Source organism: Lissotriton helveticus, chromosome 8 (genome assembly GCF_964261635.1).
Source record: "Lissotriton helveticus chromosome 8, aLisHel1.1, whole genome shotgun sequence".
In the NCBI taxonomy this organism is placed as follows: Eukaryota; Metazoa; Chordata; class Amphibia; order Caudata; family Salamandridae; genus Lissotriton; species Lissotriton helveticus.
The window spans coordinates 1,520,279,389-1,520,306,854 of NC_136069.1; the positions used below are offsets into that span (position 1 = coordinate 1,520,279,389).

At 44.3% G+C, this 27,466-nt stretch overlaps 1 protein-coding gene across 1 annotated transcript in view; it reads left to right on the forward strand.

Moving 5' to 3' along the window:
- The window catches only part of TENM4 (teneurin transmembrane protein 4), an 873,376-nt gene that overhangs the window by 538,335 nt on the left and 307,575 nt on the right, over positions 1–27,466 (forward strand). Inside the window, exons 5-7 of the mRNA XM_078658490.1 lie at positions 5,821–6,073; positions 12,970–13,065; positions 15,743–15,978. Coding sequence (XP_078514616.1) covers positions 5,821–6,073; positions 12,970–13,065; positions 15,743–15,978 — 585 coding nt within the window. The remainder of the gene's footprint in view (positions 1–5,820; positions 6,074–12,969; positions 13,066–15,742; positions 15,979–27,466) is intronic.

The window sequence follows — 27,466 nt, forward strand, 5'->3', positions numbered from 1 at the left end:
CACCCTACCCTCCTCTTTCCCGCCTTCATTATCTGTCTACTTCCCCATCTCCAACCCCCCTCCCCTGAATCTCTCACCTTGTCTGCTTTTCCCCGTACGTATTTGTGCTTATTGTTTATCTCGACCTTACAAGTAACTATGTGGCCATGCTCTACGAACTATGTAACCTTTGTAACGATGTAACCTGTAACTATGATCTGATGCTCTTGTAAAGCGCTCTGATACCCCCGCTGCTAGCCAGCGCTATATAAAACTTTTGAAAGAAAGAAAGTCTTGGATCATGTTGCGGAGCTTCTCTGTTCGGCCATGCTGATGCCGGCACCATGCGGACGCCCTTCCCTCCCGACACCCGCTAACGTTAACGTGCCTGCCCCTAGGGACGGCGATCCAGGGCTCCGCGACAGTACTATCCTTCCAAGTGCATCTCATGACGACAGCAGTAATGCGCCAGGGCCGTGTTGGCAATAGAATCCTGACAGCGGGGAGCTCGAAAAATAATATTGACTGAGCACCGAAAAGTCAATATTTCCCTTTTTGCAAAGGCACTTTGTCACATCAGGTGACTGTGAGCATGCTGTGTGTGCACTGCAGGGGCTCCGCGAGTCCCAGCTAGTGATAGGGAGGCGAGGGTTGCCTCTTCACAGGAAGCACTGGTGTATATCTGCAGGGGTGACCTCAAGGGCAAGTCCCATGGGGCAATCGCTGCAAAGACCCTCTGGGCCTCGAGAAACGAAGAGCCTAGCTTAGAGTTGATGCAGCGCTCCATCCACTGATATTGCAATGATTTCTCCAGTGTAAAGTCGCCATTTCTTCTGCAAAAATCTTAGCTTAACTAAGATGGCAACCAGGCAATTTGTAGCCATCCTCAGGAGCGTAATGAAGGCCCCTGGTGCAGGGGGGCCCCCAACCCTCCCGCCACCTCCCTATTCTGCCAAAGGAAATGCCAAGCTCTAAGATGGAGACCCAGGGGCCCCTCATCACATCCTGCAGGGGTGGGGGAGGGGCTTCATATTATTCTGCACTACTGGGAGTCATGTTTACAAACCTATGCCATGACAGCCCCTGTGCATACTGAGCGCTGCATCTGTCTTCAATTGTTTCTATAGTCAATCAGCGTAAAAACAGTATATTATTTTTATATGAGTGAATTAGCGCCAGGACACCTCCGGGTAATAGCGCGCTGTATAAATGACAAAAATAAATAAATGGTTGAGGACTCATTGTACCACTAATGTGTTTCACTCCGATTGCTCGGACATATTTTCTACATTGCAGAATTTACAGAGAAATGTATCATCCCAAATTACAAAAAGTATGCATCGATATTTAAATCCATAATTAGGGAAAGGGCATACCTGCCAACTCACACTGTGCCACCGTGTGACACACGATATCGGCTCCCATCACACGGTCTCCCGGGCAGGAGCCAAAGGTGTATATTCCTCGGATAATTCTAAAAGTACAAGATAATTTCTTTTCCATTGTGGATGGTGATCAGTCTCCTGTCCGCTGCCTCTTTTTTTTTTTTGCCTGTTTCCTCCTCCTGTTACCTAAAACCCATTAAGATTGGGATTTTGACCGAAACGAGAGAATGTAATGTTCCCTGGAACTGTCTGCATTGCTAGTTATGTTGTTTAGTGTTCAGGCCCTGAACAAGGACATCAGCACGCCAGGCCCCCAGGTGCCCAAACTTCGCTGCAGTCTAAATTGGATTCAGATTACGTTGGACCTTTATTCAACACGCCTAATCATTAAAAGCGCGAGGAGCGTCTAATGTCGCAATTTAAAGGGTAATGCGGGTGCAGTGTCGGCGTGCTGTAGTGAGCCGCAGGGTCCTGGCTTCTGGCGGGCTCCTCAATCTGTTGAACACCGAGCCGTGGCAGCACTGGCGTAACGAAAAGTGAGGGGGCCTCCCTGCACGGTACTTAGGGGGGCCCACTGCGGGCTCAATCAGGAGCTCTCCCGGCCAGAGTTCAGTGCCGAGGGGGCCCCTTGAAGCTAGGGGCCCCCCCGCACCGCATGGGCTGCGGGGGCCTGTGTTATGCCCCTGCGTGGGAGGCGGCCCATGTCCACCGGATGTGGGAAGAGGGTGTGATTTGCTCCACATGGCCTTCGTACCCGCTGTCTTCACCGAAACTGGCTCCATGTTCACTCTGTCAAATGCCTTTTCCTTCCTTTTTGCCCACGGCTGTTTAACTTTACTGGCTCACAAGAGGCATTGCCACTGGCAAGTGACTTTCATAAAACACTGAACCTCCAATGACGTTCTGCTTTGGAGAACCATACAATTCTTGCACCAGGAGAGGCATGACGACAGTGCTCAATTTGAGCCGGTGGTTTCTGGTGCTCAGCAATGGTACTTCATCATGAATACTGGTACGCTTTTCATGAGCGGACACCTTCATTTATGGTAGGCACAGGGAGATTAAGCGATTTGCCCAGAATCACAGGATGTTGAGCCGACGCCGAGACTCGAACCTGGTACCCCAGCTCGGAAGTCGCCAGTTCTGACCATTACGCCTCATCCTTTCCCCACTTTCAAGGTTAGTAAGAAATGGGCTGCTGCAAGCTGCCTCCTGACGAGAGCCCTGGCACTTTTTTTTTTTACAATTTAACCACTGCGTGACCACATTGTGTCGTCATCATGCTATACATGCTGGCCATGTGACTCCCGCACTATAGATTACCCGCATTCAAAAGACCCTCACGCCCACATCGTCACTGAGTGAAGACGCCTGCTTCCTCACCTCTGCTCAGGTCTCCTTATGTACATTGCAGACAACAGCACTGCAAATAAATTACTTTTGCACCATAGTGATTCAGTACATCCTTCTCAAAACTGTCTGGTATCACAGTTCTCTTTTTTTTTTGTTGTTGTCTCTGCTACATAATTTAATATTTCACGTGTAGTTTTTTTATACCTTCAAAGCCGCTTTCCTGGTGGCATTGTGCACTTTGCATCCTAACAGCCTCAGGCCTTCTAGTGCTTGACCACTCTGTGGACCTGCCAAGGGTGCAGGGCAGTACTACCCATCCCTGTTGAAAAGGCCACCATCACTAAATCTGTGCTCTGCACTTTGCTTAACCGAGAGCATTGATACTCAAATTACGGCCCGGCGGCCGCATGCGGTCCCCTTGGCCTTTACATGCGGCCTCCTTGTAAACAGGAGCACTGGGCTGCTACTTACTCCACTCAGCACTAACCCTAAAAAGATGTTAAATAGACAGGCAAGCATTTATTTCATGGTTAATTGGTGTTAAATAAAGGGTGTAACTAGAGAGTCCTGTACCACTTAAGTTCAGAAACCCCTTCATTTTTAAACACCTTCTTGCAGCAAAAGTGTATAAACAGGACAGTCTCTTAAAAGTTCACAAACTGTATTTAATTAACATGCAGAACCCTTTCACCTTAGTCCAATTGATTAGTGCATTGAGAAGTATTCATTTAAAAGTGATAGTCTTCAAACATGAATTTGTAATGTGATTTCTTTCCCCCAACCCTGACAACCACGCCAATAGGGAACTAAAGAGGCACGTCAATTGTTATGTGCACTCTTTGGTTGGCCCGAATGCCTATTATACATGACAACATTATAGTTAATTAAATCAAACACAAGAGAATGTTTTGGACAGCACACACCATGAAAATCATGTATTTTTGAGGTCCTTTCATATGTGATAATGAAGAAAAAGGAGAGAAAGTGAAATTAAACAATTGCCCAGGATCACACAATTTGGTAAACTAGGGAAGCCGGGATTAATACCAGGTTTTCTGGTTTCACATTGTTGAATTCAGCCACTAGATGTATACCCTTTGCCTACACCAACCTTCCCACCAATACCCCCAACCCCCTCGCCTTACCGCCACCCTGCTGGCAATACAGCCCTCGGGAGCATCACAGACCAAACTTTTTGACCCCTGGGAAAATGTTAGAGTACCCATGACCGAGAGCATCACTTCCTCAGTAATCCCGGCCTTCCTGATGACTTGTTCTCTGCTGTCAAGTGAATGTGGTGCGCCTCTCCCATTGCCTATCCTGATAAGCCATTGCTAACCACACAGGGGGATTTTGATACATTTCTCCTTAATTGCTTGTAATATTACAGCGCCCACATGCACAAAAGTGCTTTTAAAATGTGCACGTTTAATAAAAAAGTTCTTCTTTTATGGAGAGGCTCGCAAGTTTCAAGCACACCAGTCCGCACTTGTTACCACTGTGGTGTCTCCAAGGGGGAATGATGTTGTCTAACTTTGAAGAAGCACGAAAAGTCCTCGTGCACAAATTGCACACTTCAGTTCTCAGAGGAGGGCAAAAGGAAGGCGCAGCAGAGAAGAGAAAGAAGGCTGGGGCTCACACATGGATATATGGATTTCTTGTACCTTGCATGTGCTGTCCAGAATAATTCTAAAGAAATGGAGGGACCAAAGGGCTAGTTTATAATGTCCAGAATAATACCAGTAAGATAGCTCAGTGGATTTAGTTCAGGTAGCCGAAATTCGCCCTTTCCCTTGGAATCCGTTTCATATGAAGCCTGGAACTGTCCCAATTGGAGGTTCTTATTCTGCAATAACTTGCATTTCACAGCGCCTTTTTTCTGCACCTACCCCTCCCTGTTAGTGTCAGGTACCCACTTGGACAAAGGAGTGGGATTTAAATAAATAACAGCTGTTAAGCCATAATAATTGAGCTGGAATACAAAGTCAGGGTGTATTAAGCTCAATAATGCGCAGACGTGACATAAGTGTTGAAGATTGAGAGAATGAATCGAATTAAGAGCGGTTTGTGTGAAGAGGGTCTCTGGCTGTCGGGGAGGAATGCGGGCCGAGGGCCCCGTGAAATATCAAGCAGGCCGCGGCTCTGAGAGGCGGCTGTCGGCTCAGCCAAGGACGCGCGGAGGGCAGGCGGGCGCCGGGCGAGCCGCGGCGGAGCCTTGCACAATGTGCATTTCATTTAAAATATCATATTTGGGAATTGACCTGTGATGGGCCACTTCCTGCATATTACACGCAGATGTGCGTCAGATCTTCGCCCTCGGGGGGAAGTGACCTCACAAACGTTAACGTCAATTAAGGGGATCCAGGTGCTTCCCCTAACTTGGCCTTTCGTCATGAAAGTCAGTTCCTCAAGATTCCAGGGGAAGTGACATCACACACCATTAGTTCCTCAAGATTCCAGGGGAAGTGACATCACACACCATTTGATCTTTACTTACTTGCTTACTTACACACACACACACACACACACACACACACATACACGTAAACACACACAGTGCTTTAGACTCCACTATCCGTTTTCAATTGATCTGGAAACTATAATACTGTTGAACAGCCTTCAATGACTGACCTATCCCCGAGACCAGACCAAGATATGGATGTAGTCGTGTTGGCATCTCCGGTGCGAGGAGTATGGTAGCCCCAGCCAAAATAGTTTTGAGAATACCTCACCTGCATAATTCCATTTATTGTGTGGAGGTTTTTAATACATGTCTGGGTACTTTCACTGTGCAGAATTCAGTGGAATAAAACCCCATATACCACAGGGAACAGGAAAAGTAGAAATTATTTAATTGATCTTTGTGAAATATGTGTTTCGTCATCACACCGACAGCCTTCAAACCACTCTGCAGAGCTCTACCGTTGTGGGGCCACTAGGATTATGCGGCAAAGGGGGCCAAATTAAGCAGCAGGGTTATTGTAGTATCGTTTGTGTATGATGCATGTGATTTTCTCTGATTTCAAGATTTTCTCTGATTTGAAGACCTCTTTGCTGTGGGTTTGATGGCCAATTCACAATTTGCCTTCTCTTTCTTTTCCAGATCCTCAGCTAGGTCTGCAGAATCATTCGCGGTTACGGACGCCTCCGCCACCGATATCGCACTCCCACACCCCGAACCAGCACCATGCGGCCTCCATCAATTCCCTGAACAGGGGCAACTACACACCACGCAGCAACCCCAGTCCAGCGCCCACGGACCACTCCCACTCTGGAGAGCCCCTGGGCAACACGCAAGACGCCATCCATGGTCAGGACAACTGGCTGCTCAACAGCAACATCCCACTGGAGACCAGGTAGGCCGCGTGTACGCGAGATATTGTACATCCAGAAAAAGAGTTGGCGTTTGATCACAAATTGAAAAATTTCATTAAATTTATGAGTTTCATGTGAATTAATCAGAACATCTAAGATGCAGGACATTCTTTACTATTTTAACGTTAATGTTTGTGGAAAGAACGGTAATAATGGATACAAATAATACAAAAGTTGGGAAGAACCACACACCTTTCTGTCCGCCCCCTGTGGGCAGTGGACGGATCTTCTTAAAGACCGACCCAGAGCGTGGAAAGAGCAGGCAATGTGTTGGTGATCAGTGGGCAACAGATGCTGACTCCTTTATCTCAGAGACCGGAAGTAGGGTGGACATTGAAGCTGAATGTAGTTTAGATTGTGGTGAACGGAGACTGACTAAAAGGCCCAGCATGTCCGCCCGATAGATACCACCTTAATTTACTTTTCTTAAAGCATAATCTTGTTTCCAGATCACATCTTCTTAGATTCCATCATCCTGTATGACGAGTTCATGCTTACTACTTCCTTTTTTTGGAGCACCTCCTGATGCTATCACTGGCCACCTTGCAGGCTTCCCTGGTAAACTTCTGTTCCAGAAGAACCACAAAGGAATTTGGCTTCCCTGTATTATTCAGTTGTCCCGCCCTCCCCCGTACCCCCATCTTCCAGCTCTCACCCACCTGCTTTTTCACATGACAGTCACATTGGACCATACCATTAGGTCTAGCCTAAGCAGCACGCATGCGCTGTCTGCAAGGCCTGTTATCTTCTCTATTGGCTTTTGCCATGCCCATGAATTGACATTTGTTCGTTGTTGTGCCATTTAGAAATCCGTGGATTTTATCGGTGCGTTAGGTCTGATTCTCTCGCTTTTGCGTGCTTGGGTGATGCTCAAGCGATTTTTTTCATTGTTTGCTTGCGTTGGCCATCCCAATAACCCACGGTTCCTCCTGGTCATCCTGATCTGCCTCTTTATTTTGTAGGCTATCAACATCATTTTAGGCTTTCAGGCCATTTCACGGAGCAATGCTCTGTTCGGCACTGGCGAAGTCGCAATTTCTGTCCGGTAGCTGTTGAGCTATGCCAAAAGCTCTAACTCAAAAAAATGTGAGACCTATTGCATTTCTAATGCTTGTTGTAGCATGCAGCTACCCTAAATGTACCCCACCATGCAGCAACGCTCTCTGCCAGAGAGCAAGGTATAGTGTTTGAGGCTACAAGATTTCCAGCTAGTGGGTGAGATACACTTTTGTTCACAAACATAAAACTGCGTTGTCTACCCTTGTGTTTCTAATTTCCCAATGGAGCTCGATTCTCATGACAAATATTGGAGGGAAGCCACGATTTGTGGGGCCCTGAGCAAGACCTACTTTGGAGCATCCCTGTTCAGTGTACTGTGCTTCCATCAGCATGACAACAGATGTATCGTTTGCTGTAAGCTACACATTCTGTGGGACGAGTTTAAAAAAAATCATCCAGAGGAAAACCAAGCCCCCTGAAATATTTTTTTTAATCTGTTTTTTAGTTTGTTTTTAACCATTTGCCAGATTCTAAACAGGTAAGTCCAGTATACATCAAATGTTACCTTGTTACAGTTACTTGTTACTGTCATGCATACAGAAAATACATTTTGGTACTTCGTCCTCCATTGTTCCTTGCCCTTCCCGCCCGATACATTAGATGTGGCCCACTTCGGTTGCCTCCCCTTAGGTAGTGGGGTTGTCTGTTTAAGGCTCACGGTTCCTGCGTGTTGGGGTGCATAACTTCGGATCCACTACCCTCCACCCACAAACCACAATATCTTAACCACAGCTGACAAATTTTCTTGAATTTTTTGGGACACCCTCCAGCCTTGTAAGTTGTTTTCTCTGCCCCCATATACAAGTCCATATTTGCTCGCCATTCCTCCAGGGTGGGCAGGTCTTCTCTTCCCCATTGTCTGGTGATGTCTCTTTTAGCCCCAGATTACACAGTAGTAGCTGATATCTAGAAATCTCTACGTCTGTAGGGAGGCCTAGGATAATATATCTGGGATCTGAGGGTATCTGCAGCCCCCTGAAATATTGCACAAAATCAAGATTCAGGTCATCTTTCTGCAAACATGCATAACCAGGGCTGCTGCTGCCGTCATTATTTCAACTCTTCCTCCCTTGGTTGGAATTGCACCCAGAATACCAATATTGAGAGTGGTTATATTTTATGAATGCATTCTCTTGCCAAAGGAAATCAATATCCAATTTATGAAGCTGGAATCGGTCTTTCCACTGAAAGGATGTGCGCGTCTGGCCGCGCTCCTTCACCACCCAATCCAAAGAGCAAAATATAGAGAAAGGAAAATTACTCTTTCGATCTGCTAACTATTATGAAAGAAATAGCTGGCATTTGCAAAATACACCTATGTCGAGAGGGCCTTGTGCTTGAAACAGTGGTGACGGCACTACAATGCCACTAGGAACAAACATTGGCAAAGCCCATAGGCTTGGCTTTCATTCAGCAGTGGTGCATTGTAGCAAGACTCAAAGAAGGAAACAAGCGGAAGGGCATAGTTGTATTCGTTCATGCAGTTCAATGCAAACACTCTAGTGGAGACGGAAGGATACAGCCAATAGCCTTAGATGGGAGAGGACTACTCCACTGGGCTGAGCCAACCTACTTGGCACAGTCTCAATCCAATGGTTGAAAGAGTCTAGTTGAAGAAAGTCAGTGGTTGAAAAGGGCAGACCCAACACCCACTCCACCCATATTGTAAGCAATAGGTCTTCTTGACAGCTGTCTCAAAGAGTAAGGTGGTACCCAAGACCCTATATGTCTGCGTCTGAAGAGAAGCGAGTGGAAACCAGACACAATGCTAGGAGCCTGACTGCATAATGGTGCACGGAGGGTTCTTTCAACCTGTGCCTGTGATTTTGATTGCATAATTCTTCTTTGAGCTAGGAAGGCAGATTTGTTCAATTCTTTTTTGGAGAATCAGTATTTTTCAGGAAAACTAGGGTGATAGTGTAGTGATTCCATGCTGTTTTTCCATGTTTGTCTTCGGTGTCGTCAGTGCTCTCAACACTGCCCCTTTCACAAGCACTCCTACCACACATCGCATCTCTGGAAAACCAGGATCAGAAGACTCTTGGTTAATATAGCGTGCACAGGACAGTTGTGGTGGGATAATGACCTGTTGGCCAGGGATGCAAAGTTTCCCTCCTCTTGGTTGTTTGAGTGGAGTCTTTTTCTTTCTTGACCCTTGTTGTTCTGGTCTCTGTCTGATAAGTTGCTGCTGTTAGCACACTGCCCGGTCAGCTGAAGCGTGTTTTGTTGGATGTTCTTCTTCAGAGTGCACATTAGTTTCTAGTGCTGTTGAGAATCTCAGAAGAGAGGGCTAAGAGCGAGTCGGCATAGAGATGCACTCTCAGACAGTATCTGGTGCTTATAGGATCTTGGCCACTGCTGCAATCTTCTAGGCATTGAGTTCCAGGTTCAACTTCACTTTTATGGCTCTCAACTGAATCCCTTTCGCCAGTGATACACAACTCACTAGAACACTATTGAAGCTATTTTGTTTTTTCACCTAGCATTTTGATGCTTTATATTAACCCGTTCGCTGCGTGCATCGGCCAACGGCCGTCGCAAGCACTACCTCCGTAGTGCTGTGTGCGTCCGTTGGCCGACACGCCCCGCCCGCGCACAGAAACACCCGCACCACGGCGGATTTTATGCCGCGGTTAACGGGTTAATAAGAGAAATGTCTGGTCCCCTTCTGATGGAAAATTTCGGTCCAAAGGATCCAAAATGTTGCAGCTTCAATGAGTGGAACCGAGAGAAAGGGTCATCCTGTATCACATTTGATGGTGGAGCAGCAAGGATCCTGTTGGGAACCCTATTGTTCAAGAGCATGAGATAGCCTGTTTGGCGGGTGTGCCGGCTGCTATAGGAAATCCCAGATGCTGCATCATTTTCTATTTATCTGTGGCTATATCTATTTAGCTCTCTGGCTCTTTGAATTCATGTAGTCCATTCTACCTGAAAGTAGATCTGTCTTTCAATGCATTTTTGATCAATCTATGTATCCTTCCAAGGATATATAGGTCTACAGCTCCCCATATTCCTTTTATCCATCTCTCACTTGATTGCTCCAAATATTTTTACTCTCCTCTTTCTCTCTCCTTATATAGTCCTCACCGGTGCCCTCTAGCTCATTCCCTTGTGCACTCCCTCAAACCGGCCTTCAATTTTCTGCTCCCCTCCGATATCTGGTTTTGTGTATTCGCTGCACTTTGAAGGAGTTCAGTGATCTTTGTCTAATTGCATTTAGCCGAGGAACCCCAGCCCATCCAACCTGCAGTATCTGACTGCAAATAGATGATTACCAGCCAATACACAGACCCTGGATCCTCAAATTACCAACTAATTGGCAAAGCCTAAAGAATTGATATTTCAGCAGAAAAAAAGCACCGGTAAATGAGTCCAGCCCAATAACTGCAGATGCGCCTGTGAAGAGCTATTAGGAACCACTAGATGCATTATTTCTGTAATTAAAAGATCACAAACTTCAGACAGGCTCGGAGATTCGCGTCAGTCTGCCGGAGAAGAGAGGGGTCAGGAAAATCAATGTCTGTGGTAGGGAAGCAAGTTGCTCCTCAGAAGAGTCTGCGCTCCCATTAGAGCCGCAGTTGGTCCTTGAACGATCAGCAGTCATCGCTCAGGCTCATTCCTGCAGGAATTGGCGCCTCACTTAGGAAGACCCAATGGTGGGAGAAGGACGCACAAGGTAGCGTTCAGCGTTCACCTCATTGGCTCTTGTACATTGTATAACGCAGTTTGCAGCGGCGGTTGCAGGGTCCGCTGAACGGTACGCCCCAAGGCCTGTAAATTTGTATCGTGCACCATGGCTTGAATGAGCGGTGGTGATTGACAGAGGTCATGACACGCCTGTTCATGGCGCGGTTTGTGCAGTAGGATATGTTTAGCTGCATACTGCGTCAGTCTGCACACTTAGTGGGCCTGATTCACAGCACCATTTGCACCTGTAAGTCTGATTTACACGCTCAAACCACTCCATTTGCAAGTGCACAATAGTTTTAAAAGGTGACCGTATACTCCTAGAGGTTTTTACTCCTACATAATATTAACCAAGGATGGAGTAATATTGTGCGGGAGTAAATCCTACTTTGTTTGGGGAATGGGCGTTCATGCTGAGTATTTCCCTGTAAAGTTTGGTAATGCCACAGTCTCAAGAGTTGCACTAAAGTGATGGCATTTCACGCTGAATAATTCTGCAATATGTACATGTACAATTACACCTGTGGAAATGCATCCACATTGTCATAACCTTCAGTCTTTCAAGAATTCACAAAGCTTTCCAGAAGTGTGGGTGGACATATTCTGTCCTTCCTGATTCGTGCCAATTTGATTTTGTCAGTTTTGGCAAGCAAACTCCTCTTTCACTTGCCCATTCCTGTGAAACGGCAACATAGCGAATAAAAGGAACTCCAGGCCGATTACCATGGCAAGGATACACCCTTCTGAAAACAAAGTATGGCTCCAACTTACAGCTTGCCTTGTTGTGACCATCCCTAGTCAGTTTCACTTCAGATGGACATAATGCTCAAAGTTCTTAAAGTGGCACTCCAATGACAAACAGGATTATCCTTAAGGGGACTATTTTCTGCAAAACCCACAAGGTGATGGCAAAACCCAGGATAGGCTCAGAATAAGTCACTGTACAAATATGTAGCAATCGGTCAACATGCCTGACGAGGTCTTTAGAAAACCCAGATACCCCACAGTAGGGTGAATGACAGCCAAAACAATATGCCTGGCAATTTTTTAGTAGAGTATTACAGTCAGAATCCAGTAGGGTGGAATAACTTGGCCCTCTGTAAATGAATACGTACATCTAAAGTTGCCACCTTAAAATATTAGACATATACTGCACCCACAAGAGTTAAACAAAAGTTGGAAGTAGTTGTTTGATCATGCGTGGTTTCATGCGGTGCAAGCCTCATAGCTCAAATCAATGATGCTAGATTCTATCACTATGTTGACATGACACCTCATCTTCTCAACTGATGGAAGTTGAAATTACTTGTGCAACGTGATGAAGATTAGTGAGTTATATTTCTCGAAGGACCAGGAACCCATTCGCTAAGACAGAACTCCAAAATCATTGTTTGTTGCGGATCCACTTCTTAGAACGCTGCATCTAAGTGACAAAGCAACCCTAAAACACTACTAAACGAATCTCTCTAACCCTATATTGCGAAGTTGTGGTCAGCTCTGCTCTTTACTCGGTAACATTCACCAGTGTAAGAGAAGTGATTGGTTCCTGCTGGGCTGAATGAAGACTGCTCCCCGAGTTCCAAAGGTGAGGGATTTTTCCAATTTCTTTTGTTGCAAACCAACTTTGCTTCCAGGTTTCAAACAATTCAGTAGACCTCGTGTAAAGCATCCTGTCGAAGCGGCTCATTCGGAATTCATGTTTGCTGACATAAACCCTCTAACAGTTTTTTGATAATACAACAAAAGTCTCTAGTTTGTGCAACTGTTCCTGCCAACATCAAGGAAACTGATAACTTGTAAGCGAATAATATTAATGAATAATATTGTTGTTGCTATTGTTACTTTACTTTTTATTGACATTATCATTGTTAACTTTATTAGTATTCCCTTTTGTTGAACTTTAGAAACTTATTGTCTATACTGCTAATAAGCACATCAGAATTGCCAGCTTTGGAAACCTGCAGGGCTTATGGCACCGACTGTATTAATGTTTTTTCTGTATATATGGGTATCAGGCCATCACTTTAACGTCACAAATGCACTTCAGCATGCAAGACCATGTTTTCGAAAATGGCACTTCATAGATGCATGACTCACGGCCTTCATTCATGTTTCCATCTGTATGTAGAAACATAGCAAAGCAGACATTCCTAGAGACATTGCAGGACAACCTCATTGAAATGGACATTCTCACCTCCTCCAGACATGACGGTGCTTACGATGGGTATGTTATCCGCTTATGCAGTCATCTTCTTTACTGTGAATTCATTTGGCATGTTCACACGTACTAACCCCATTCGTTTCTCAAGCTAAATGAAGAGTTTAGCTCCTCGGAGGCAGCTTTGATGGTTTGCGGGTCCTAGACTTCCAACGCGTGCTCAAACTGGGACTACGGTTGGAGTGTCTGGGCTCCAGGCATCAAAGAGTGTATCAAAGGTCCCTCCTCCAAATACAGTGTCCTGTACATATTAATGGCATCTCATTAATATGCTGATACACGCCATTTCATTGGCTTACTTTGCACTCCATAAAGGCACTGTATTGGGAATCGTTTCAAGATGGCCGACCTGTTGATGAGAATTGGACTCTTTCTAGTCTGAAGCACTGTATGTTTTAATAAAGTTTATCACATTGCGCTTGAGGAACAGTGTTAACCTTTCTGTCTTGCAGGTTTCGAGTGTGTTAATTTAGCTTCTCTATTTCATCGACATGGAGAAATTAATTGGAGAATGTAAATCATTTTTGGCTATGATGGAATTCTAAATGGAGCGGATTGCAACAGTCCTCAATAGGAAACACCAATCTTTTCTTGTTCAGAAATGTACCTACCATAGCTTAAGCGGCATGTTCTTTCTGTTTTAATTGGCATCTGTTCCTTTTCTAAGTATAATCTTGTTTTTTTCTGTGGACGTTCTCCTGTGTAAGCAGCCATTTTCTCTACCTGAATGCAGCCACCACATCCTCACTTAACTGCCACTACTGTTGATACATGCTAGGTTCCCCACCGGCTCACCACTGGTGCTCAAAACTGATTGAGAAGAGAAAAAGCAATTAAATGGGTCAGGTACGCTAGACCAACTAGGGATGTGCGTGAAAGTAAAGTACGAGGAGTACTTTCTCAATACATTGGGGTGATTCACGTAAAAAAGTGCACGTTTAGTACTACTTTACGGTCTCTTACGTGCATTTGTGAATTGCTGCGAAAACCTTTAAAATAAAACTATTGTAGGAATATTCATATACTTTTATTAGGACTGTGCCCCAGTTTAAGAGGGAGTTGAAAATTTCGAGGTTGCTTTGCAAAGACATTTAGGAGTAGGTGAAGTGGTTCTCCTGTGGTGCAGTTATAGTGAATTAGCCCCATTGTCTTGTTTGTCATCAGTGTTAAGTAACAGTGATAGGTAAATATGCTGAAAAGTATTTATATTATATTTCAAATTGCCCTCCTGTCACTGTGATTGATATTTCAGAGGGAAAGATAATATGCAACGTGCACATATCCAATGTTTTTGTCTCGCATCTTATTTTGCCTCCAGAGTGATGAATGTGCCTCTGTCTTCTAACACAGCTCAATACTTAAGAAAGGCAGATAAGTCTTTCTTTTATTTCATTCAGAAGGATGAAACGGGAGTGACAAATGACCCTAATTCCATCTACAGAAGGATGAATTTCTGACCACCAGCCTCTTTGTTTTTATGTTAATTATAGATTTATTTATTTTGTTGTTTTGTAGTAGTGCGCAACAGTGTTTCGAAGTGGCCACTTCAGAGCACTAAGTTAGGTGATGTACAGGGTAGGGCTTCCAGTAGAGCGACCGAGTCCTCGATCTGGTAGGGTCGGGACCCTTCCTCTTCAGAAGAGGTTTAGTTGGTCTGATAGACCATGCCTCCTGAGTTATCTCTCCGAGCTACTCATAAGCGATATATAATACATAATAAATAAATAAAAAATGATATCAGCTGTTTCATCGCACTTCTTCTGAAAAGGATGAATGACCTCCAGCTGTTCCACTGCTGTCCTTCTTGAGATGAAATGAGTACCGACTGACAGCCTTTCATCCTTCAGGGGATAATTTGAGAACTGAGACATGCAATAGTTCTTTTGTTGCTCCCAGTTGCCGCGTACATTCACAGTAGTGCCACGCTATTACACTGGCAGTGTTTTTACCATACTGTCTTGTTTATGCAGTTACTTTAGATGATCAGAAGTAAGTGAAAATTCTGTAAACCAACTTTCAGCACTTGGTGGGCTCGCGTAGTAACAGTCAATTGGGGATAGGAGGGGCAGACGCTGTAGGGGCAACAATGTATGGGTTCCTACAAAGGACTGTATTTACAGAGACAAACAAGAAATTGCTAAGAAACAGATGCCCTTAAAGAACTGATTGTTAGAATAAAATTTTAAATCAGTGGAGCTCCTTGTTAACCAGATGTTCCATGCAAATGGAGCTACAAAGAGAGTTAGGGGCTGATGACTAATTAATAGTGGACGGTATATGCATATATACTAAGAGAGCGCGTGCAGTGCTGGCTTCAACAATAGAATCTCCGGTGACTCCTCAGTACTATGCGGGTCTTCTCTGTGCTCCATGGACTGGGCCGTTTTGAACAAGGTTCTGATGCAATTACCCTGCTTCTGATATATTGTTTAGAGTTGCCAATTTCATATTAGCCCCCCTGTGACATCTTACTGTGACAAGTTTGCTTGACTTTGTAGTTTATAATTTCTTCTTGCCCTGCGAGTCCTCTTTCTGCTTTAATGATTTACCCCATTCTTTCCTGTTGCGCTCTCTGCAGCGTAGCTCGCCGCTGACCTGCAAGCGGCATTTCTGAAAGCGGATCTCCGCTAGGCAGGTCCCTTCAGTTGAGTGAGTGGCAGTAACAATTTTCTCTCCCTTCCAGGCACTTTCTCTTCAAGCCCGGAGGCACTTCGCCCCTCTTTTGTACAACATCACCGGGCTACCCCCTGACTTCCAGCACTGTGTACTCTCCCCCGCCCAGACCTCTGCCCCGCAGTACTTTCTCTCGACCAGCCTTCAACCTGAAGAAGCCGTACAAGTACTGCAACTGGAAATGCGCGGCCTTGAGCGCCATCATCATCTCGGTCACCCTGGTCATCCTCCTGGCGTACTTCATTGGTAAGTCCATCTTATCCTCCTCTGTCCGTTTGTCAGTCCCTACGCTCAGCGGTGTTGTCGGGTGCCGTACTTTCTATACAGATGCAATAACTTTAATGCATAGTCCACTTGTATTGAGTGTGTGGTTTGTAACCAAATATAGGAATTTCTCAGCTTCAAAACATTGTGTTCAGGATAAATTACATTTAGGAGATGGTTAAACAATAACATGTGTTTTTTGGGCTAAAGCCCAATTTTAGTTATGATGGTCTTTAACCAGCTACTGAGTTAGGAATTGGGTAAAACTCCAAATATTGTCATATAAGAAAAAAGATGTAGCTGTTTGTTATTACGGTATAATGCCAACTCCGGGTCCTGGTGCATTTAGAAGCCATACATCCCTTGATGTCCACAGCATAACTATTTGTTGTAGAGCCTCAATATCCATATGATGAAACTAAAGCTCTAGACACATTGGCTTTACCATTTCCTTCACAGTGTTAGCGCCACACAAGGATCTACGAATGACTGGTTTGACTTTTAAACCTCAAATCATATTATGGTTTGTGAATGAGAGGCTGATTCACAAACTTAGTCACATGCTTGCATCTCAGATTTTCTTGAAATTAGTCTTTTTTTAAAGTTCACTAAAATCCAGTGACTTTCACATGGAAGTATATGAAAATCATTTAATATGAACGTGTATGATAATCCGGCAACGTAAGATTTCCCAGGGTTAAGATCCCTTTCTTTTGTAAAGACTATCGAAGCTGTGGACTGTTTCTGCAGGTTTAGCCCACATACTTTATAAGATAGTGACAGTTCATTATTTCCTTACCTTTACATTGAGGGTTCACTACATAACCTGTCGCGTTCTCCCTCAGGGTTCCAATTCGCTCTGCTGCTAGTCTCGTTAGGTAGCACAGAATTACTCTCGTCTCAGACACAGCCCGGGTGCTGCCTAATGACATAGCACAACTCAGAAGTGTTAAACAGGAGAGAGGGAAGTCTGTGTCATAGGCCACAGAAAACGACTGCTCGGGGAGGGCGAGGGCAGAGAGCAGCTTAAAATGAACTTTCTGTCACAGTCACAGCCTCGCAGCCCACTCAGCCAGCACACACTTTCAATTTTTCACAGGTGGGAATTAAATGTATTTATTTTATTGGGTTGTATCGCTCGCTCAGCAGTCAGGTGGTGGGGAGTTTCTGGAGATCAGAAGGCATTAAAGGTGGATGCTTTTCTTTTGATTCATTTTAGTATGTATGAAATTGTATAGTACATAAATGTTAAAACACACCTCTGTACATGCACACAGAACTAGGGAAATCAAACATGTGCAGCACAGAATTTTCAGATTTTTTTAAATTTCGTGCAGATTTGGGATATTTTGCCAATATATTTACATTCCCAGTAGATTTTTGAAATCCTAAAAACAGATTGCCTCGTTACTAAGGGCAACGGTACTCTACTCTGTGATGGGTCTCCTGTATGTCTAATGCCAGGGACGCATGGCACTCACATTCTGATTGGATACAGTGTCTCAGTTGGCGGGGAGCTCATTATGATCAGAAGGCATCATGAGGTAGGTGTAGGTTGGTGAGGCACAGGGTCTTTGGCAAATGATGCTTCAGGCGGCGGGAGATGGTGGGACAATTCAGCTTCAGAGAGTTCCTCGTCGAGTGGTTCTGCACAGAACAAATGCCAACCTTGTTTTATGAAACCGGCCTCATAGCTTCCTACCTTGAGAAGCGGGCAGTGGCAGCTTGAGGGAAGCGAGGAGACCTTTTGGATATTATGTTTGGACAATCAAGCCTCCTGCCTGAAAGAGTCTTGCCTTTAGGTTAAAATAAAAATAAAGTCACTGCTTTCTTTGCTCCCTGAGACCTTGAACGCCCTCTGCTTTACAGTGTTGTGAGTGGTGGCGGTCTTTCCAGGTTTTTGCTGCATAGCTATGGAATCTTATTTCTTTTTCGCTTGGTGTGGCATATAATGAATCCAGTGGCGGCCAGCATCTACGGGGTAGAAGCGCACGCAAATAAAAACATTTTTTAAAACACTTACCGATGCGTCGCCCACTCCTAATCTCTTCTTTCCTCGTCTGCAGGTTGGGCACCAGCAAACTCTCTGGCCCAATCTTGGCGCTGCTCACAAGCTGTTAACCAGCATCAGAGCATCGCCCTGATTGGAGGAAGCAGCCTCTCTCGGCGCTAACCAGCGTGCTGGAGGCCTGTTCTTGCTCTCAACCCAGCTGTCTTAAGTAAAGAGCGCATGTCCTGCTGGCCGTTGCAAGACTGCCGGCCAAAGAGACATGCACAGCTCGTCATGAGTCATGTTGGAGCTGTGCTCATGACGAGCTGGTCTCGCCACGACCCCGCCCACTGATTAATTCGCCCGCACAGGCGGAAATCATTCACGCGTGGGTCGAGCGGCGCTGTTATAACTAGATCAGCTCGTCATGAGCACAGCTCCACCGTGACTCATGACGAGCTGGTCTCGTCATGAGCACCGAAGAGTTTCAACAGTGCACAGCCAGCCCTCTGCCTACCACTCCTCACTGCTGCCACGCAGAAGGCCCCGTCCCTTCCTGACACACTGTTCAGGGACGGGATGATGAATTATAAAATGGTAATTTGCCATTTTATTTTTCATCTATGGCGCTATGGGGGGCATTTACGTGGGGTGACGCCCCTGGTAACAATCAGAAAACTGGACTCTTTAGTTTACAGCCTATGATGTCACCATTTCCTTCTCCGTACTTCATGGTAGCGCACAATATGGGTAGGTGATTTACTCTGCAAAAACCTCATTAAAAAAAGTAAAGGGCATCACAGAACCAGAAAATTCGGTGTAATACTATTCCACAAACACTACCATAAAATTCATGGGTTAAATCGCTTCCGTCTTAACGATTTTATTTTATTTTATCATCTTATACTTACTTTTATATTCCAGAAACAATTAAAATGGATTTATTAGTTTGCACCTTTGTGCTTTTGAGGTTATCAAAATTAACATGTAGACAATATCTGGGCTCATATACTCTGCCGCGCAGATCGAATAGCATCTCTTCCAACGTAGGCAGTGGGAGTCAGCCTGGGTCAGGCTAATTACAGGCAAGAATGGCTCATTTCTAAAGCAACTCTCAATTACTAAAAAGTCACATTAATCTGTTCAGCTCTGCATAAACATATTTAACAATGAGCCCCTCCGCCGGGCTAACTGATCTAATCGGCGGGCGAAAAAAATCAGATTATTTAATTAGATTTTGATGACAAATTGTGTTTAATTTAAAGTATAATCAATTATTAATTACCTCAATGACGAGTTCTGTCTTGGCGTGCTAATGAGCTCATTTAAAAATTATGACTACCCTTTTCGTTTCAATTATTTTTTACAACCTGTCACATTTGCAGCGCAAAATGAGGTCTCTTTGCCCAAAATTAAGTTGAGGCTGCGTCCTACTTGTAGCATTTACATAGGGCAGGACTTCGTCACAGAGACCTAATGAGCAGCCGAATGGTATTTTCCTTTGACCTTTTTGCTTTTCGGGGGCGGCGACAATTTAAGTCTGTGGCATGATTGTTAATGAGTTTAGCAGCAGCGATTAGCTACTTAGCAGCTTCGCCGTTCATCTGCCTACAGGCGAAATGGAGTCAGTGCTCTTGTATTTCGGTTTCAATAAATCGATGCGGTGTCCTGGTTTGCCTCTCCGCTTCGCTTTTGTATTGGCGCATCATGGCCTGCTTCCCTTATGGGATGCTGGTTCACTCGCCAAGCCAGGCGCTTTGATTTGTTTCATGCCTTATTTTACGTAGAGCAGTGCTTAATTTGTAAAAAAAACAAGTGCCAGACCTCTCGTCAGGAGGCCACTACATGGACCACACATTACCCCTTCATGCTGCCGGCGACAGTAACAACACAATTATTAACCATCACACTCCTCCAAGTGTAACAATTCGGACCATTTCAGGTCCCAAAAGCTAGAAGAATGGCTTGGGCAGGTAATAGACATTTTTGATGTATATTGAATTAATAAGTAGCTGTTGTTTTGGTCATCTCTAAATTGGCCAGACAGCACCACCTCAGATGCACCGGTGTTGATAATTAAGTATCGGTGCTGTGCACCGGAAACCACCGCCTCAAATTAAGCACCGGAGTAGAGTGAATGCAGATACCTCGAGGTGCATGCCTGACACTGAATATCTAAATCCGAGCTCTATGAACAGTTTGTCTATTGAACCCGTGGTTCTGCCGCGCACCAGACTTAAATGGGATTATTTTGCCCCTGGAAACACCCGCATGATGTAAACATCTCACGGTGTGTCGCTATCGATTGCCGTATTTTTTCTTTGATTTGGACTATAGTGCTTGAGAATTCCAGGTAAGAACATTGTGAAAAAAGAGCACCACCACTAGGCTTTCCCTCATTCGATTTTTCACGTGGAGTTTGTATCCAGGTGGCTGTTGCAGGCTCATTTGTATGTTGGCATATTACAGCAAAAATATGCACGAAGCCCCAAACCGATGCTATGCAAGGCGGCACTTCCTGCATGACCTATACGAGTAGGAAGTGTCCACCAGTTGTTGATCATCAGTGTGGTCTCTGTTGAGAGATATTCTTCCATGGGGAGGTTTGAAGTTCTCTGTGTGGGATGGAAGTGCTCACTTTCTTTTCTTTTTCCTCTATCTTTTTTTGTCTTCTAAGAAGTGTTTTTAAATTAGTTGCAAAATCCTAAAAATTGGTAGGATCTTTGTACACAATACACTAGTATAGGTTATGAAGACATTGTATATCCTGTGCATACATTAAACTAATGTTAACTACATTGCAGTCCTTCCAATGCTTTTCAATGTTATACTTTTTCCTTATTATCTTGTGAGACGAGCAGTTTCATTCCGCCATTTTTTTTCATCAGAGAGGCTACAACTTTCCCTTTCTGGGTTGTAAGAGCACCACTCATGTTGAATATTAGAAAAAATAAACAACATTTGGATAAAGGAGTGTTCAGACCCTTATAAGCTCCTCATAGGTGCCAGAGATTCCCTCATGGTATAGGCTGCATAGGACGCAAGTATGTACCAGGAAGGATGCTTCTGACACCAAAGTAGTGTTCGACAAATTATTGCTAACACTAAAATATGGTGAAAAAAACGTAAGTACAAAACACAGAAAAATGCAGTCAGGCTACAGAAAGCGTATAGATTGCTTAGCGGGAAGAAGGTATTTTTTATTCTATGCAACAGTGTAAGGCGAGAAGGGTTGATGTGTGCAAAACATTACTAGAAGTGGTGTCCGGTATTTGGGAAATTGTGATCAAAGGCACAATATTACACCTCGGCACGGAGAAAAGACTTGTATTTTGATGTTGGAGAAATCTCACCACTTCATTCAATTTTTCCCATTTTCATTCATGAGTTATCATTTTGGATACGCTTTGGACTCCAGCTCGACATTTGCTCTTACAGTATTCTATCCATTTTAGGCCTTTTTTGAAAATGTATTGATGCGCTGACTGTAGCAGAAAATGGCTCGTGTTTGGACCACTCTTTCTGCGAAGCGTAGCATCCTTGGCACGTTGGCACTCGTGAGTCTTCCATACTTCCTGAGATGTCCTACCATATGACTGGTATTTCCGCGGATCTTTTCTCCCTCCCTGGTCCTTCTGATCCAGGATGCGCTCTGTGGGCACTACACTGATGGACTCGCCCAGGTGGCCCACAATTAAGAGAAACTGCTCTCCACACCCGTGAAGTGTCAAAACCGCTCGCATCGCCTATTCGCTGAAAAGGTGTCCCCGTACTCCTGAAGCACAGAAAACCGCTTATGACGTGGCGGGTACGCATGCGCTCGCGGGCACTGATGGATATGGAAATATATTAAGCTACTCATATTAGGCAATGATAGCGGTGTCTGCTGTTGCTCATTCATTTACCCCATTGCACTGTAAGAGGCCCAGAGAAAGGGATGATGGGAGGCAGTAAGCCGAAAAAACCTCTCCCGTAATCTTTTTCTCGCAAACCTTTTCAGAAATCCATTTCGCAAAAGTGATGAGTCCCTCTTCAGCACAATGAGAGCTGTGAATGTCCTCTTTTCTCAAGTAGCTGCAGACACTTGGCCCTTGACCTCGACACAAGGTACGGGCCATGTTCATGGAAAAGCATCTTCTGCTCATAAGGGGCAGAGAGAAAATGATCAGTCTGAGGAAGCCATTTTGTGGCATTGAAAGCGGTCTTGAATCTTGGCCGTGACCTGTAAATTTCACACCAGACGTCGCTGTGTTCTCAATGCTCTTGGAAAGGGAAATGTCTTTTTGGGGCTCGGAAATGAGACATGAAATTTCCAAAATCAATCTGGGTCTCTTGCCTCCACGTCTTAGAATGGGGTGGGCATTTATCATTGAATCAACGGGCTAATCTCAATCATTTTTTATGTGAATATGTTAAAATTGTGGTTAAAATAAGAAAATAAAGAATGTTGAGTATCTTTCAGTTAATCTGTACCAAGACTTTATTTTGGTGATATTGATAAGCTTACTCAGAAATCCAAAGAATTAAATCAACCAGAGAATAGAGTATGAGCTTCAGTGTCCTCTGTTAATGACACTTCCACACTTACGTGCAGTGGGTTTTGGGATCAAGAATAGGAAGACAATCCTAGACGCTCTGTTGCTGCATAAGCTCGGCCGTGTAGGGATGTAGTATGATTACATTTTGCTAACTGTAGTTTTAGGTTATGTTGATGTGTAAAGTTACTAGCTTTTGTATAGCACACTTTAACCTAGTCCTTTTGAAATCTGGACACCTTTTCCACGTTGTTCTTGGATTTCTCGTTGACACGAGTCATGGTGATCTAGTGACTTTGTGTTTGAACAATTACGTATTTTTTTTATTGTAGTGTTTACTGATAATCCGTTCATTGGTATGAATATGATCATGTTTCCAATTCTGCAAGGGATCTTAGTAGCTTGTAAACTGGATTACGGTGTACAACTGAAGGAAGGGTGACTAGATCTCCGTTTTGTAATTGCCTGTGTACTTTACCTTTGATGACCGAGCCAATCCATCCGTGGCTCTGTTTCATGGCTAGGAAATTTATTCAAACAAGTCTTCTTCATTCAACTGTGGAAGGTGGTTGCTTGAGGTACCGTAGTCATCAGACTATGGTATAACCCGATGTTTCCATTAGACCGGGGGAAGGGATTGAAAGAGATGCCCTCAGTTGGGAAACAACATATAGCAGCATTGATTTTTAACATGGTGTTTATTGGCAAAACCATTGGATGTCACTTGAGGGCCCTCATCGCAGAGTGAAATCCATCACGCTAGTCTATTTTCAGTAGGTCACCTCTTCTTTCATTCACCCCAATGTGGTTCTACCTTCTTTGTTACACTTTCTTTGACGTCTATACCTGCCGCAGCCAAAACTCAAGTCACAGTCTGGAAAAGCTAAATGTAGCACCGTATTCTACACACAGCTTCAAATATTAAGCTTTTTATTAATGGAAGACGCTTACCAAGGGATGTTCCACAAATCAGAATTTCCAAGTTAATCAGCTGATCCATTGTGAGAGCTTTGTTGACGTTCAGTTATAACCCCCAAGTGTTCATTGAAAACGCTAGCTTTTAGTCCACAGGCACGCGCACCGCTCACCTTCCACGAGGATCCAATTATCTTGGCTGCCTCAGTTAGGTATCAGCCCGACCGGAGTCAGGTGGCAATCCTGGCAAGTGGCTACTTAAGGTAATAAGATGGCCGTCTGGAATGTGGCGCAGACGGCTCTCAAGGGATACGTACTTAAGAGACGGATCAAGGTGGAAGGTAATTAACGCTACAGGCCGTTGACATCAATTTTTTCTGCACGGTTTGTTGAATCCGTTGCCCCAGAATTACTGTCAAGGACAATGTCAGCCTGATTTATTTCCTGCATAAGTGCTGGTTGCATAGCAGACCAGCCAGGGGCCAAGTTTAACTTTCACATGTGACATCAAAAAGGGCACACGTCTCATTCGTCTTCTTTCCATGGTGCATGTGTGCACACACATAAACATGTTCAAAAAATCATGCATGATCAATTTTACCCACATGTGTGCACACAGACTTGCATATGCAGCTTTGTATTTTTCTGTGCACATGGACAGATAATCCTTTCCACTTCTGCACACTTGTGTGTTCATAATCAGCCCTACCCTTACAGTCACATTTTCAAACCCTTCTGTACTTGTGAACAACAGAATCCATTTTACTTTTTTGCCCACAAACACACACTTGTGACTCTTATTTTCACACCTGCAGTTAATTGTGCCCATGCATGCATAGTTACACAATCCACATACGTACAAAAATTATACTGCACATGCCTAAAATATATAATTTCCTCTGGATACACACACATTTAATACATACATGCTTGATCACCGTGCACCCTATCCTTTCGTTGTACTCTCTTAATCCACTAGTGCACGCCCATCCATCTTCCCATATGCGCATTCATGCACACAGATCTCATCCTTGGCACACTTAACCTACACAAACAAAACCTCCATCGACCACTTGTGCCTGCATAATCTTCCACAAGCGCAATCATTCTCTGCCGTCCTCCTGGACATACTATCCATACTGTCTTTGCTTGCATACACACGTGTGCACACATACATACACATGTGTGCACACACATACGCACATTTCAACCCTATGCAACCCAGCTTCCTTTTGTATGCACACATACACACACCAAACACTCAATCTAGCTAATAAAGTAATTCCGTGGGCTTATGCACCCACTACAATGAACTGTGTACACCTGGAGATGGAGATGATGGAGGCCATGTTGTAAGTTTTTAAGGGATGATAAAGTTAGCACTATTGAATGGAGAATAATATCAGTTATTAAAACATTTATGCTTGATATAATCAGATCGTATTAAGCCATTTGGGCCATACATATGTGTACACACACTCACTCTCTCACTCCCTTCATAAATTGTTGATGTAGTTGTCAGGCGAACCACTTGTCCAATAAATAAACTTCAAACCTTGATTTTCAGCGAACAGGTCCATGTTGTTCCTTAAGCCCTGCAAAAACATTTTCAAATCTCACATGAAAATCAGGTAAAGTGCTGCCTTCCTGCCCAGTATTGACCTTTTTACTAAGCAGCACTGAAAGGCAATCAATTCCTGAAATCTGTTTTACAAATCATCAGGTGTTTTGAAGGAGCTATTGGTCAAAAACTCTGTTTTATTCTGTGCCTATTACCCAGCGCTGCCTTAATTAAATATCCGCTCGACACAGAGAAAAACAAACAGTTATTTTTCCAACGTGTCGCTTTTTCCCTCGTTTGTAAATGTCAAGGTTTCCTGAGTTGTAGGCTGTCAGAACAGGGACTAATATTTGCATTAGCGCTTCCGCATATAACGCGACCTCAGCGTGACCCGCTGACGCAGAGCGTGTGTTCTGAGCGCGCTGCTGAAGTCGCGTGAGGACAATACTGTTCTCAGTCCAATCATGTATGACAAACCCTAATGAGGATGGAAGGTCTGCGCGAGGCAGCGCGCAAAACATTGTGCGTGGCAATGAAACCTGAGCGGCGTTCGAAAATGGACGCCCCCTCCACCTCTGCAGCCCCAAAGCTGCGGACTACTCCCAGGAAGGACGAACAAGCATATGCAATGCAATCGGTCTCGCTTTTGGGACCTTATATGTATTTAGCCATGCAGCACATTAGCCTGGGTGCTGAAACATCTACTGTTCTTTAACATGGAGGGAAAGTAAGCACCAAACTGCAGGACACGGTAGATATGGGAACACATGGAGAGAAATATCGCCTTTCAGCGGGAAATGGTATAGTCCAAAGCTCTGTTTTTTAATATAAATCGGGACCTTCGGTGGTCATATCACTGGAAATTCAAGATTTGAAAAAATATCATTGTCTACGGGTGCTCGTGAAGACAATTTCTATGGACTGGAATCTAGAAAATGCTAAAGTGATTCTAGTATTTTACTTACCACTGTTGGTCATTTTTTTCTATCAAAGTTAGAGGCAGTTGCCAGAAAAAAAAAGTTCCTAAGCAGAAAGCAATTCTGATATTTTACTGACCTCTACTGTTCGTTTATCAAGACAGTTAAATAGAGGCAGTTGAACAGAAAAAAGTCCCTAAGCAGAAGCAGATAAGTCCTAGCGCTGATCTCCAGATCCCACAAAGTACATACACATATAAGTATATACTAAAGTATATAGAAGAGGTCTTGAATGTTCGACCTAACACTGAGAAATTGATGTAGCTTCAATGTGTTTTTCTTGGGTCAAAATTCCAAGCGTGGTGGAGTCAGTGATCTCCTCTACAGAGGACAAAAGATCCAAAATGATGGTTGTATCAACATTGTCTTTATATGTGAAACTTCCATATATGGAGGAGTCCGCTATTTCCCTTATGAGGGAGAAAGATCACAAATTTGTGGTTGCATCAACGTTTTCTTTTTAGGTGAAACTTCCACAAATTCGTTATTTCCTCTATTGAGGACTAAAGATTACAAATCGAGGCTGCATCAGCGTCATCGTCTTACGTGACACTTCCATGCACCGAAGAGTTGGTTATTTCTTCTATGAAGAATAGAAGATCCCAACTTATAGTTGCGTCAACGTGTTCTTCTTACGTGAAACTTAAAAGCACAAGGGCAGCACATCTGTTTTTTCGGGGTCTTGGTTTAGGGAGTGTTATCTTCCCACATCTTGTATAAGAGATCTTATTAGAGCATCAACAAGTCTGCCATTACATGCTCTGATTTCCAACCTGTTTCCTCCCCTCCCATAACATGTATTGTAATCTGGTCCATTGCCTGAACTTGGCGCCACACATCTCCATACCTGCCAACCGAAAGAACAATCTCCCCGTGTGAGGAGGGGCACATGGCTTTGTGCTGAGAAGTACCTAGAAGACACTTTTTAACCCCAACCTGCCACTAAACCCACCCCAAAGAAAACTTTGCTGAGGGTGGTGCCGGTGTCCGGAGGTGTTTTCATACCCCTTTATGGACGTCCGCAGTTCAAAGCCTCGGAAAACAAGCTGGAAAACCACTATTTAAAGTGATTTTCAGCTTGTTTTCCCTGCCACCCTGTGATAGCTGCACCTCACCAGGAGTCAATGTGATGGGAGCAGATATAGTGTTTCACACAGTGGCACCGTGTGATTTGGCAGGTATGATTCTCTACAGTGGTGCTCCTCCTTGCATGCTCAGTGCCAAATTGTGTGCCTGGCTTTTAGGCGTATCACAACACACACTGGTAAGGCGCACAAGTGGGGCAGGAGCTGGAAGAATATGTGCCCTGCTTGCCCAGACACAGCAGGATTCTGCAGTAATGGACTTGTGTGATGAAGCTGTGATGCAAAACTGAGCACTGGGTGAGCAACTCGTTAAGATTTCTGGCAGAGGGCTCTCTAGTGGTGTACGCATTGTTATCTTCCATTGTGAGTACTCCTGAGTCAGTGCCACATTCAGTCACAATACAACC